The sequence below is a fragment of the Malaclemys terrapin genome, chromosome 6 (assembly GCF_027887155.1).
Source record: "Malaclemys terrapin pileata isolate rMalTer1 chromosome 6, rMalTer1.hap1, whole genome shotgun sequence".
Classification (NCBI taxonomy): Eukaryota; Metazoa; Chordata; order Testudines; family Emydidae; genus Malaclemys; species Malaclemys terrapin.
The window spans coordinates 35,932,854-35,947,584 of NC_071510.1; the positions used below are offsets into that span (position 1 = coordinate 35,932,854).

At 40.2% G+C, this 14,731-nt stretch overlaps 1 protein-coding gene across 1 annotated transcript in view; it reads right to left on the reverse strand.

Annotated features, from left to right (window-relative positions):
- Positions 1-14,731, reverse strand: part of PCSK5 (proprotein convertase subtilisin/kexin type 5) — a 295,959-nt gene that overhangs the window by 40,843 nt on the left and 240,385 nt on the right. Inside the window, exons 22-24 of the mRNA XM_054032645.1 lie at positions 10,667-10,803; positions 7,296-7,499; positions 6,872-6,940 (exon numbers count right to left, since the gene is read on the reverse strand). Of these exons, the coding sequence (XP_053888620.1) occupies positions 6,872-6,940; positions 7,296-7,499; positions 10,667-10,803 (410 nt within the window). The remainder of the gene's footprint in view (positions 1-6,871; positions 6,941-7,295; positions 7,500-10,666; positions 10,804-14,731) is intronic.

Genomic DNA, 14,731 nt, shown 5'->3' on the forward strand with positions numbered 1-14,731 from the left:
TGTCTTGATGATCACTCCAATTAGTAAGTACTGCTGCTTATCCTTCATACGATAGCTGTGGAAGAGGTTTATGGAAGTGAAGGGAAGTAACTTAGCAGAGGGGCTGCTGGATTGGTGAATATGTGGATTCACTGGCCATTCTCCCATGGAGTGCACTGGCTGGTTGAAAAAAAAGTATGTATCCTATGTGCTATATTTTCATACATAGCATACAACTAAAACTACAAAGCATCAATATTTTCCAGCTCTGCAGGCATCTTTACTTAAACCAATTTCAGACACTCTATAAACAGTGAAATAAAATGAGCCATATTCTGCAGTTCCACCAGAGTAACTCTGTTGACCTTAAAGGAGATGTAGCACAGTCACTTTCTAAAGAGCTATGGTAGCTCTCTGAAGAAAGTTTAAAATTCATTGTTTTTAAAGAACCTGGAGAAATTAAGATACTGAAGCAAGCTCTGAGTCTGGGAGTGGATGGTACATGCCCTCTCATCAAAAAATCAAATGTGATCAAGTTACAAGAATAACGAAAGGAACACAAGGAACAGTTGTGAAGCCTTGGATCATGACAGTTTTAGGATTATTACAAATAAACAAAAAAACCCTCCCAACATCTATCGCTCCACTGACTTTCTGGTTTAATGGCTGGTTTGCTCAAAGTTACAGAATTCAGAGATCGAGAAGGACTTCAGTGCATATGGTCCATCACTGACCTTCGAGCAATGGGATATGCAATATACCTGGTGCACTGGGATTGATTTCCTCCATGATTTTGGGGTGCCTCTCAGGCTTAATTTCTTGTTGCAGGCTAGTGTGCATTTCTGGATTTGTTCATCTCTAGGTGTGCCAGGATTTGCATTAACCTTGTTATTTACAATTGCAAGAGACATCAGGAGGAAGGTTGAGATCTGGGTCTGTGGGCATTGTATTGTGCATTGGGCCCACATGTGGGTGGCCAGGTCAGCAGGTGGATCACAACTGAGCTTCAAGACTAAAGTTTGGTAGACAGGGCAGGTGCTAGGTCCAGCACATGCCTCGGTTGCACTAATTGATGTCTAAGCTATTGTCACCTGATGTCCTTATTATTCACCTTGGTGAAAATGATTTGGGGAATTGCACTGGATTAGATTTAAGGATTATGACACAGAGATGCAGAGCTGATTTATCCAATTATTGCCTCACACTTGATTGGTTTGGTCAGAGGTACTCACAAGATGAGTGTGGTGCAGGGGGGCATTGAGCCAGCCCACATTAACAGAACATGAAAAAAAAGTAAACATGAAGTAGCCAGGTTAATTTTGGGAATTGAGGGGTGGGGCATGGTGATAGCTGATAAAATGGGCCTGAGTTCTTTAGGGAGGACAAAGTGTATCTGTCAGATGCTGAGGGGAGGAGCAACATTTGACTCTCTGATCTTAGGGACAGGGTCATGCAGGAGATGAGTATTAGGCGCGTGAGGTGTGTGATGCTACTTGCTGGTGCTCTCCGTGGCTGGTGTCCAGTGCAGGTTAAAGCTAAAAGGGCCAGCTCCCCAAGGTAAATGAGACCTAGGATTGCACAGTTGGACCTTGTGCCCATGTGGGGGGAGCAGCTTGAAGTCTTTGCGGACTGAGGCTCCCCCCACCCTGTCTTGTGGCCTCTTTCACTTCACCCTTCTGCCTTTCTCCCCTTCCCTCTCCCAAATAACCCTTCACTTGATCTTTTGAAAGGCAAAAATTGCAGGCTCCATAGCTACAGGGGAAATGTGTTATGAATAGTCCAACTCTAGCCTGAATCACTGCCTGAAAGAGTGGCTTGCTATCTGTGCCTGTTTGCCAAAGCAGAGAGATTTTTTAATACCATCTCCTCTCTTCTAAAGTCTGTCTCTGTGACATAGCAGCATTTCTAATGTAATAACACATATATTCTTGTCAGCAGCTCACGAAGCAAGCTCAGGGGATTTCTCCAGTGTCATATTTGACGCTATTGGCTACATCTGACATCTTGTTTCCTTCATTTCTGGCTTCAGGAGAGATTTAGGATGAATTGTAAGCTCCACATTGCTAGGGCCAGGGAACTTGAGACACACAATTAGGTGCCTCAGGTTCTGTGTTTTAGGGCCTTCTCAGCTCGCATCCACAGAGGCAGGCTTATTAGCTGGATAATATTCTTAGTATTAAAATCAGCAAACATGTCTGTTATGCCATTGCCATCATGCAGCAGCAATCGTTCTCATGTAAGACCCACTTGCAGTAACAAAGATTGAATCGCAGAAATTGGAAATGCCACAATACACATTTTCACCAGTTCTAAAATTTATTTACATGTTTGGTGGCATAATAGTAACCATTGTTCTGTGGGCTGCCACCATTCAGTGTAGTGAAGCAGAGAACAAGAGGGTTCATGTTTGCCAGCCAGGAATCAGCTGAGATGATGATGGCCAAAAAAAGGAGAGTCTTTAATTCCCTCATCTTATTCCAGTGTTGGTTACAGGACCAACCCCCGCTTCGGTGGGAAGATGGGGATTCAGTATGAATGTAGGCTTTCTACAGCAGTGAGGCTGCAGTAGTTACCATAAGACATGGCCTGGTGAAAGAGCCCTTCTCCACTGCACCTGCAGAATTCTCTAGCACCCAGCCTGGTTAGTTACTAGTGTTGTGCACTAGGATAAGAATTAGGGTTAAGACTATGGGTCTGCTTTCTAGGTCTCAGTAAAAATGGCTATTTAAATATATGGATTTGACAATACATTGCATGATACCTAGCATTTGTAGCTCTCACTCACACCAGTGCACCCTAAATGCATTATTAGTAATGTCTATTTTTGGAGCATTTTCCTATAAATGGTCTGACTGGTCTGTAACAATGTTTTTTGCCTTATCACTGCTGTATTTGTTTTAATAAGATCAATACTTTTCATCTCAAAATGGCTTATTATCATTAATAATCAGAATAGCTTTGTGAGAGAAGTAAGTGTCAATACATCCTTTGACATGTGGAGACTGAGGCAGAGAGAGATTAAGTGATTTCTCTATTCCTAAAACTAGACTGCTTTTTCCCCTTATCCCAACACCGGGGATCGGGTCATTGTGCAAGCATCTGCCATCTTCATCTGTCTGAGGAGGCACCAAATTCCATCTGCTTACTACCTTCTTTGGGCTAATCCATTCATCGCTTCCTTCACTTTCCTGAAGATCTTTCCTACCCTCTCCTGCCATGTTACCTTCACCAGTTCCTAAAACTAAAATACTGAAGTACAATAGCTAACAGAAACTGAGCATAAAGTTTGATCCTGAAATATTACATTTCTTTGTTGATCAGTTGTCATCAACTTTGACTAAGAGATTGCTGATATAGGTCAGTCAAGACATAAATAATTAGCTACCAGAAGGCTTATAACTTATGTCTGGTCACAGATAAGGCTAAATAGGGATAGATAGAAATACAGCAGACCCAAGTTGTGGCAAGCAAGAATTCTTCTGCCCACGGACTACTAGCAACACACTCAGTTCAATTATCTTAATTAATCTGACCCGACTAAGTATATTTGAAGTTACATGCATTACCAAAGAATCACAGTTTATAAAAAGAAAAAAATCAGTTAAACTCTTGTGATTTGCTGAAGATAACAAATCCATCAATCAACAAGCTTATTGCAGTGTGTTTGTGATGTATCTCGCTTTCTTATTTTATTCAGTTCCGATAAATCATCTTGCAGTCAATAAAAGCTGTGGTTTACTCACAACCCAGGGTGACAGCAGGATAGTAATAGTTAGTTCTTAGATAGTGCTGTTCATCCATAGATCTCAAAACACTAAAAAAAGGATGCATATCATTACTCATTTCACAGAGAGTCTGAATCTTTTTGTATATCTAACTAAATGTATCTATATCTATTTACATATTAAGAATCATATCTTTTTAGGGAAGAAAATGACATAGCTTTAATTCTAGTTGGGCTACTACACTATTTTCTAGAAAGAAGATTTGTTTACCCCCAGAAACTCCTAGTGCACTGCTGATTGAGAGTGCCCCAATTACCATTATGCCCTGATCTGAGGCAAAATTCCTTAGTGTTGTCAGAGGGGAGATATGTCTGAGACAAGTAAAGACTGCAGGATCAGGCTTCAGAAAGAAAAAGTTACATCTGGCATTTTTGGATGAATACAAATGCATCAAATTCAGCATTTTCCCAGCAGACATAACATTTCATTGTTTTGTGTCTTTTGTGGCACTGGAATGTTTTTACAGCCTTTGTCATCAGAAACCACTTCTGGCTGGGCAGAGCAGCATGGCCCAACTGTTTGCTCTCAGAGGTATCTAGTCTATCCATTTCTGATCAGCTATGAGAACTCTCTTCCTTCATTTGTCTTAGCTGCAAACTAAGCTAATGATGCAGTCAAAATCTAACCAATTAATAACAGAAAAAAAAAAACCCTCCCAGCAGGTCTGTCCAGTTCATATTAAATCTAGAACTTAATAATAATGTTCTACTGTAGGGACACGTGATAACTTTTGAAATCTGTTCAGGATCTTGCTTTCTGCCTGCTTTTGTGCTTCAGTTTAAAATCTAGTGGCAGCATTTTAAAATAACCGTATACACTGTTCTATCATCTGTCTTAGCCAAAAATCACAAAGATTTTCTGGAGTTCCAGCCAAACTTTCCGCACCCTGAACACTTCTGACCTTTGGTCTGTGCTAAAAATTGATCCTGAATTTGCCTGACTCTTGCCAATTGTCTCAAGCGTTGATTGGAGCTTTTGGAAACCCTGTTTAAATCAGAATTTCAAAGATAAGAGTCAAAAGGGAATTGAGAAGCAAACCTCATGGTGAGTTTCTATTTAGGAGCTGAATGACATTAGAATAGGGTGTCCCATTTGCCAACTACTTTAGCCCCTTTTTCTGTTTCCCAGTTATCCATAAACAGGAGGATTTGCATAGCAGCAGATTCTCCACCCTCACTCCTCTTCTAGCCAACCTCACAGCAAGTAGGGAGTTTGGGTGGGGTAGGATTGCAGCTTATGAAAGGTCCACACAGTCGTATTGAATCCTTCCCTCCTGCCTCCATTTTTACAATGGTTCTCAAACTGTGGGTTGGGAGCCCAAAGTGGGTCGGGACTCCATTTTAATGAGGTCGCCAGGGCCAGCATTAGTCTCACTGTGGCCTGGGGCTGAAGATGAAGCCCGAGCCCTGCCACCCTGGGCTGACGCCGAAGCCCAAGGGCTTCAGCCCAGGGCGGGGCTCAAACTCCAGCCCATCTCCTCCGAGGGTTATGTAGTAATTTTTGTTGGCACAAGGGGGTCACGGTCCAATGAAGTTTGAGAACTGCATTCCATTGCCAAAGGAACATCCACAGTCATGAAAGAAGGTGTTGGACTTGATAATATTTATACTGAGTAACTGGTCACCTAAGCCACATGCTATTATGTTTGCTCATTTATTGAATGACTGAACAATTAAGAACCGGAGGGCTTGTGGTGAAAACGTCTGTACGAATACATATTTGTATGGGTATTTATTTTTTCACAAAAAAGTAAAAATATCATGATCACATGCATGCAAGCTTGAAAACAGTAAATCAAAGTGACTGTGAATACTGCGGGTGGGAGTGCATTCATGAATTTTCTTTTAATGAATGTTTGCAGATACCTCTTTCAGTATTCACTTTGCTTTAGATGGCTCCATACAATTTACTGCTGTAGCTAGTGTTACAAAGCAAGAATTTTAACTAGGAATTTGGCCAAACCAAAGTGCCAGATATGAACAACCCCAAACTGTGGAAACTTGTTGACATCTGGATCTAGAGTTTGTGATTCAGGGCCATCTCTAATTTTAACACATTTGGATACAGACTGTTGAAAGACACTAGGGCAAATTCCTCTCTCATTTATACCACTTTAAATTCGAAGTAACTCTGTTGATTGCAGTAGAGTTTCTCCAGATTTATAACAAGTTAATTAGAGTAAAATTTGGCCCCGTATACTTTCCTTTCCTTTAACTTTTTGGAAATTGCTTGACAGCAAGAAGTTCCTTTCTGTGATGTGAACTTCCTCATCAGTATAATTAATCCCCACTTGGACACTATTTTGTCTTCCTGTTGGGTCACCCTGTTCTCCTTCAGTCCCCGGGTTATAGATTCGTCTGTTGTACTCCTGTCAGCATAGCCATGATGAAGTCAGGTTTCTTAACACAAATGTATTAAAGCCAGCTAAATTAAACTAACTGCAACATCTTTTCAACATTTAAGTCTCCAAAAGAAATGCCCAAGAGCCAAAAATGGTGGTGAATTGTCTGTCTCCATTTGAATTAATATAAGGCAGATTAGAATTAACTGTTCTGGACTGAGTAGATGGTATTTATTTGAGGATGTCAAACATTCTGACAGAACCACATTGTGAGTAGGAGACGCATTTCTTTATCCTCATGAAAAATTACTAGTATTAATCAATTTTTGAGACACTGTAGCTCAGCAGAAGTAAATTGCCCTGTAATGGAGTTTGACATTACAGATGTTTCGTCAAAGAAGAGAAATAGTCTAGTGGTCTGTGCTCAGGCCTAGAATGTCTGAGGTCTAATTCTGGTTCTGACATCAACTCTTTCTGTAGCTTTGGGAATTTCACAAAACCTCTTAGTTGGGGTACTAATAGTTACCTATCTCAGAAGAGTGTCGTGAAGATGAATTAGGTAAACATAATTCTCAATGTATAGTGCATGCTGTGGCTAAAATATGGCTCTTGTTCAAGAATCACACCATCTGCAAAGCAGCTTGCTCTGGGACAGAATGAGCAGTGCTCATTAACCCCACACAAGGATTTAGGATCAGAGATGAAAAGGAATAATATATTCCCAATTGAAACTACCAGGGGAACCGCACATAAAAACAACACATACCTAGCTGACAACTCCGGCATCCATCTGCACATGGCACGCAGTCTTCAGAGTTAGGGTCCTCCACTTCACCTGCGCATTGAAGATTCCAAGTTTAGGGTTAATTCTAGCAAAATGAAGGTCAATATTTAAAGCATTCAGCTGAGATACTGAAAATAAATGTATCAATCCTGCCAAACCCTAAGGGTACTACTCATACTTGGAATCACTCATTTTAACTCAGTGTGATTCTTCTCCCACTTACACTTGTGTAACTCCATTCACCTCAAGGGACTGACTCCCAATTTACATGGATACATGTGAGAGGGGAACCAGAACTTGAATTAAGGACCTTAGGATTTGGTCTTTTTGTGTATCAGAAAACCAGGGCCAGATTTTCAACTGAGCATCTGGCCCAGGGGTATTATTCCTACTGGTGGGTGCTTACCTTCTCTACACTCGTGCTTCAGACACCTGTTATCAGCTAGGTAATATCCTTTGAAACATCTGTTGCACTGGGTGGAGTCGAGGCACATTTCACACTGCTCTAAGCAAGACAGACAGGCGCTGTTCTTCTCTGAATGGTAGTAGCCTTGTGGACAACTCTCTCTGCACTCTCCCATGTACAGGAAACGTTTTTTCCCTCTCTTGTCTGTGCAACAAAAACACAGTGGGAAAAATAGATCAGCAGTAAAAGAGACATCATTTAGCTAAGGCAGGAAAAAGTAGTGTTAACATTGAACACCAGAGCTTCAGCTGATGGTCAATTAGTATAGCTCAGTTGAAATCAATGAAATTATTTCACCCGTTTACACCAACTGAGGATCTGTACCCAACACTTTCCACAGTGTTGGGAAATTATGGCACTAAAAATTTCATAACAGTTATTTCAAGTGTATAAACACCCCACAATCCTCAAATATGGACAGAGACGCTTCCATGATTGGGACTCTCACCCTGAATTCTCCTCAACACACATGGGTGTGACAGAAGAGGCCCCTCCCTGAACTTGGATATCTTTCACTTAAACTTTGGGGAAGCTTGAGTCTTCATTGGAATCTTCATCCTGATTACCCTGAATCTTGAAAGTTTGGATTTTTGGATTGAATTTAGAAGTGTAAGCTTGTCTATTTTATACTGAAGCACCAGTGATCTCTAGTGTTTCAAGGTAAAAACTGGCAGGTCCACTAGATGAAAGCTCTCCCATGTCTACTCCACAGAGTCATTTCAGTAGTGAAACCTCTTCCCTCAGTCTACCCCACCTCCCGCCTGAAACAATGTAACTTGTGAAAGCAGGTATAACTCAGGATGCTTGCATTGCAGTGTAGGGAGCTCTTTACAAGTCACCTTACAATACTATTTTTACTGTGCTAACTGTATTATGTTGCATCAATATTTTCCCCATGACAATTTTTGAAGCTGCAGACAGAACCTAAATATTATTAATGGGTAGTTGCTCTGTATAAAAAGAGCTTTTTATTTTTACTTTTTGTGTGTGAATTTTGGTTATTCATGAAAGTTGCAGAATGGATTCTAGTCTACTCAGGTCCTGATACTGTGACTGTTACCATGGTGTCTGCCTCTCTGGGTGCCCATAGAGATGGAAGTTCTATATTGCTGCCCAAAATAGGGTCAGAATGGGCAGCAGCGGTGCAAGTTTTTCCCCACACTGTTGTGATTCTGACAAGAAGATACTGCTTATAGGGGTAAAAGTGTGGCTTAGCCTCTTTGTCCATTTGGTCTCAGCCTCTGGAATGAGACTGCCAATGTGGGTACCAATTAGTACATATTGTAATAGTGTTTTTTGTGATGTAGATATCTATATATTGAGAACTGGACTGAGACTATCAACTCATGTATTTCACATTTGCCATGAAAGTGTCAGTCAGATGCGAAAGATTTGGGGTCACCACCAACCTGGTCTGGATTTGAACTGGCTTCCTAGAAGTGAAAGGCTCCATATTCCCTTATCAATACTCTGAGTCAATCCATCAATAACAATTTTTAACTCAATTATTTTAGAAAAAATGTTATTCAATTAGTATTTGGGGATCTTAATGGAAAATAATGCCTAATGAAAAGAGAGATTCTTTGGAAGATGATCTACACTTGAGAGATGTTAAGCCTGTCAAGGCAAGTGATTCAGATACCTTTGTCCTTACAGCAGCCTTGTGCTGTGGTTGCTACCACTTGGTAGGGCAATGGCCTGTATTACTTGCACAGTCTGGCTGTATTAGCTAATTCAGCACTCCTGTCAAGCTTTTGCTGAATTTATGATGGTGTAAGTTTTGCTTGCTCATTTAGTCATAAGTGATAATTAGAAATACCAACAGATGTATAGAATATTATGTATAAATCTTGTAGCTGCTTGTTTGTTCGTAACCCGATCTTGATCTGTGTTTAACATGACAATTAAGGATTGACTCCTTACTTTCTTAGCACTGATTTCAGGACAGTAGTTTCTCCATATTATGGTAGCAATCAAGTTTCATTAGAGAGCCCTATTTTGTGCCCCTGTAATTTTGGTCCATTGGTCCACAGAGTTTAAGTACCTCTGATAACATAAAATTGTGATTTAAGTAACATATTGTCAGGAAAACATTATTCAAGAAAATATTGTGACAAAGACACATAATCCATTCCTGTCTTTTCAGCAGCTGAATACTCTTTACTTTCAGTAACTTTTTAGACTATACCCCCAGAAATCTAACACATGTTCATGTGCAGTACTTTGGGGAAATCTACCATGCTCTACTGTAATTTCAAAGTAAAAAAGAATTCCTTCTACCATGGAATTCCCTGTATTGTCTGTTTAAATATCATCTGTTAAGAGATTAGATTCGATTCCCTTTGTGTGGATGGTAGCATTCTCTTTAGGAATATGGAAGTGGGTTCACTATACATCTGCATCTGACCTAAATCTGCTTTAGACAGGATGCTGGTGATCCCATATCTCCTATTATCTACCTTGTTCTGCAATGACTGTTACTGTTCTGTCTTAGCTCCCGAAGAGCAGCATTTTCTGAGACTTACACATTCTCACTGTAATAACTATTTGAAACATACATTTTTCACTGCTAAACAGGAGTACTGGAGCTGAAACATACATGTATTCCTACCAAAGTTGGTTGAAGTTTGGACTTTGGAGTCAGGCTTGAATCTACCTCTGTAATGTGCCTAAGCTAGAACACTGAATTAGAAATAGCCCGCACCAGCTGTGGCAAAGTTCAGACTTGGGTCAGAATCTGGATCTGAGCTTCATGACTCTGACACATGGCTCACCTTTGAATATAATTTAATATATTTCTTCCAAGCAGGGGGGCAGTTAGAAGCAGATGGAAGATGAAGCTATTGTGGCTATTATACATGTTTCATTTAAGTGAATTGTGATGAAAGAGCAGACTTTTTTCTTGTCTGGGTTAGCACTAAAAGGCTTCCAGGGTAGACTAAACCGCCTAGTGCAGCTTTTCTATTTCCAAACTTAGGTTTTCTGTTTTATTCAACCAAAAACATTTCCTTTTTAAATTTTTTTTTTTATTTTTGCTTCTCTAAAGTCAGGCATAATTCCAAATACATTAGGCTGTCTTTGTTGGATAAATAATGAACTGACCCAACAAGAACAGAATACATCTGTATTTTCAAGAGTGTTTTTCATACAAACTGAATTCCAGGACATTATACCGAGTTAAATCATGAGGATAGCCCGAAACAGTGGCAGAAGTTCCACTGACATCAACATGGCCAGGATTAGTCCTGAAAGCAGAGGCAAAGAGAAATTAAGAGGCGAAGGAAAAAGTTGTAAGAAGAAATCTGACTTACCTGTACCACAAGCAGTACATTTGTTTGGTTCACTTCCACTGCAATCCATGCAGGTATGATGGCACAAATGGCATTGGTTGTTAAATTCAAATTTCCCTTTGGGGCATTGCAGCACACACCGTCCATCATCAAAAAATCTGTGGTGGCAGAGAAAGGCAAAAATTAGAGTCTATAGCTGTATCTTCATCTTTAAAACAAACAAAAAGAAAACGTCCCCCCCCCAGTTATATTTATTACTTATATTTTTTGCACGTTGCTTTTAATTTCCCATTGATTTTCTTTACAACATTTGGTAAGATAAAGTGGGAGGCCAGCTAAGCCTTTAACTTCAATCTTACACTTCAGATTTGAATTTGACTTTTTTTCCCCACAGAAAATCACTTATCTTGATGTCTCTGTACCACAAGCTCTGAAATGTTCCTTATGTCTGTTAAAAAGAAGCCAAGAACATATTTCTGTCACAGAAGTTATCTGTGAAAAAATCTAAGCCTCTGTCAAAGCTTTCTATTTGTTTTACTTTAAAGATTTGCTTTGAACTGCCCATGGGACTATTCATAGTGCATAAAGTTAAACATAAATGTGTAAATCTTCACAGGATTGGGGTGTTAGGGGCTGTCCCCATATGAGGATTATTGTTGAATCCTATGAGGGTTATTGCTGAATACTTTTTAATGCTGGCTAATGACACATCTTCTCCAAAACTTTTTTGATGAGTCTGAAGGAACTGAGTGAATGTGGTAGCAACATAACTGGCTCAGGTTCACCATTATTTTATATTTAATGGTTTTAATCTTAATGGAGGAAAAGATACATATTATAATGATGTGGCCTTTGAGTAAATGTGGAGAAAGATATATGAAAGAAAAAGTTGAAGCAGTGGGCTAGAACCTCAAGATGTCTTAAATATAGCTAAGGAAAATAATGGAGAGGACTCCATATTGCCTCATGCACTTCTGTGCTTAAATCTTTGTCTGGACTGACTTTATACATGTGGAACCTGATCTTGATATGTGTTTAACATGACAATTAAGGATTGACTCCTTACTTTTTTAGCACTGATTTCAGGACAGAGGTTTCTCCATATTATGGTAGCAATCAAGTTTCATTAGAGAGCCCTATTTTGTGCCCCTGTAATTTTGGTTTGGTGTGACAATCAACCAGATTTGTTCTGAAGGGAGATTGTTTCTGCAGAATTTGAGGACAATTTGTCAAATGGTGTTTTAGTTAGAAATCATCTCAAAATTACCCTGATTTGCAATGTTGATAATTGTGGGGATGGACAAACATGGCTGTGATGGCAAAACTACTGCTGTGTTGACACAAATTGGATAGTGTTACTTGTATCTTTGCCTCTGATTGGTTCCAACATCTCCGTTATATGAAATGTGAAGAGGTCTTTAGCAAGACTTGAAGAACATGACCCGAGCATTGAATTGATAATGAAACCAAGGGAATTTTGCCTGGCTTGGTATATAGTTGGTGAACATTTTGCACAGCTGTGCTGCCACTGGTGACAATGCAAGTCTCTTTGCTTAATGAGAGGTTCTCATTCTGTGGGTCATCGATGCCTGGGGGAGGAACAGTAAATTTCAGGGTAGGGTGCAAGTTTGCTCCCATTTCCTGCCTCTTGCCTTCTGCTGAAGCAAGTTTGCCCCAGGGGCATAGCCACACATGGGCCTGGATGAACTGTGGCCCACCCACTTAGCATCCAGGCCCACCCAAATCTGAGCAGGGGTATAGTGCTGCCACAGTGCCCCGGAGCATCACTCGGGCACCTGAAATCCAGGATGGAGCTATGCGCCCGCACTTCAGAAAGCTATGCTCCGGCAGCTTTGCCTTGCTATTTTCTAAGCCACCCTATGTGCGTGCCCCGCTCAGCAGGTGAAGCCCTGTGTCTGGGGGTACCAGGGCTAGGAAGAGGGTGTGGCATTGGGGGAGAACCTGAGCTAGCACAGTCTGTCATTGTCCTTCCACGCAAAAGTCAGGGCCCACCCAAATTTCCATTCCCACTCCTAGCTATGCCACTGTGTTGCTCACTCAGTAGCAAATGATTCTCCAGGAGTGCCCCATAAATAAGCAGTTCCCAGGATGCTTCCTTTGAAAAAGTTTAGGAACAAACATATAGGATCGACGGGGAAAAGTTAAGAACACTAGATGGTTGGAGAGAAAGAGACTCGCATACCTACACATGGCATTCAGTAGACTTTATCTCTGTTCAGGAGGCTGACTGATTTTTATCAACAAAGCTAGTACAGTAAAGAGAGGTTTCAGAGTCGCAGCCGTGTTAGTCTGTATCCGCAAAAAGAACAGGAGTACTTGTGGCACCTTAGCTTATGCTCAAATAAATTTGTTAGTCTCTAAGGTTCCACAAGTACTTCTGTTCTTTTTACAGTAAAGAGAGACCCTCTCTTGCCCTTGTCACAATGTAGTCCTCATGATAGAAGCTGACAGCTCAGATCCTGATCCTGAGCTCTATAGATTATGGGATATAGATTTACAACTGAAGGAGAAGGTTTTTTTTTAATTGAGAACTAAATTGTTTGGCTGGCAAAAACCAAATTACCCTGCTGCATTAAAAACAGATAATGGACTCTTAGGTTTCCGAACAAGGGAACAGTGCCTAGAGCAGATTTTCCACAGAGAATGGGGATGTTCAGTGTTCTCATTTTCATAGGACTTCAGAAGGAAAAACACAATCTTTTCATCCTTTGTAGAAAAGAAAAAGAATCCCACTGTAGGAGATCTTCTCTCCTGAATTGTAGTCTGTATTAGAGCACCATTCATCACTCTCTTCAGTGTGAACCATTTAGAACCATAGGACCCTGGAGACTGAGACTTAAATAGGTCTATTTCCAATATATTACAAATAGTATCTACTGGAGATATTTTTCCTCCTACAGTTTCCATTTGGATTTTTCATTTATCTATTTTTATTTTTGTTGTTTCTTTTTATTTTTGTATTTTCTTAGTAGATCTTTTACAACAGACAGAAGGATAAAAATCCGACTCTCTTTGGAAGCCCTAGATGTAAAAAGAAAAAGCAAAAACTGGTGAGGGACTTGTTACAGTGAAATAAGAGCTTTGGAGTTTAACTCCCCTCTTCTCCAGTTGTATTATGTAGTGTAACCCTGTGTAAGGAAAAGTACCTCTGCAAATGATCTACGTGTATATTCTAGAATCCCAAAATTGGTGACAGAAGTGGAATAAATGTCTAGCTCCACACAAGACTGAGGAATTCTGCTTGAAGCCAAATAGGAGGCAACTAAAACTCTGGTTATGATCATAGCCTCCCAAAGGCCATGGACACTCAAGAAAGAGAGGAGCTTGATCATTACAGACTGGAACATCTAGGGGGTTTTGTGTAATTTGTTATAATTAGATCACCTTGTACCTTTTTTTGTGGAACAATAAACAAACAAACCTCCCCTCCCCCACAAAAATCTGTGTTACAGTAACACAGAGGTTCCAATTTACCACCCAGAAGCATAGAACTTCAGCTCTGAGCCTGACACTCTGGCCGGACACATTGGGCTAAATTAATCCATGGTATAACCCACCTAAAGGCAGTAGAGTTGCTTTAAGGATGAATTGACGCCACTGGGTGTTTCTTGTTATTTCAGAGGTCTTCTCATAGACACTGGTGTTATAAATTGTATGTTTACTTGTTTTTTGGTGTGTTCTTATACCATGGAAAAAGCTTGTAGGAGCTGATTCTGATCTCACACCAGTGTAAAAATGGAGTAACTCCACTGAAATCAGTGCAATTACACCAGAGCAAAACTAATGTGAGTGCAGAGTCAAGACTACACCTTCTCTATTAGAAGAACATAGGATTTAAAACAAGAGGCTATCATAGCTCCCTTGTATAAATAGCAGAGGTGACCCTGAGCTGCAGAATTCATATTAGATTCAAACTTTCCCAAAGTTTGAGCAGTGGTTCAGGTTGGGATTTAGTTCAGGACCTGCTCTAGTAAGGAAGTATTTAGATATATTTTAAATAAATAATTATGTCTTTAGTTAGACAATAATCCTTTCAGGACCTGTATGGTAATTGATATCATGCCA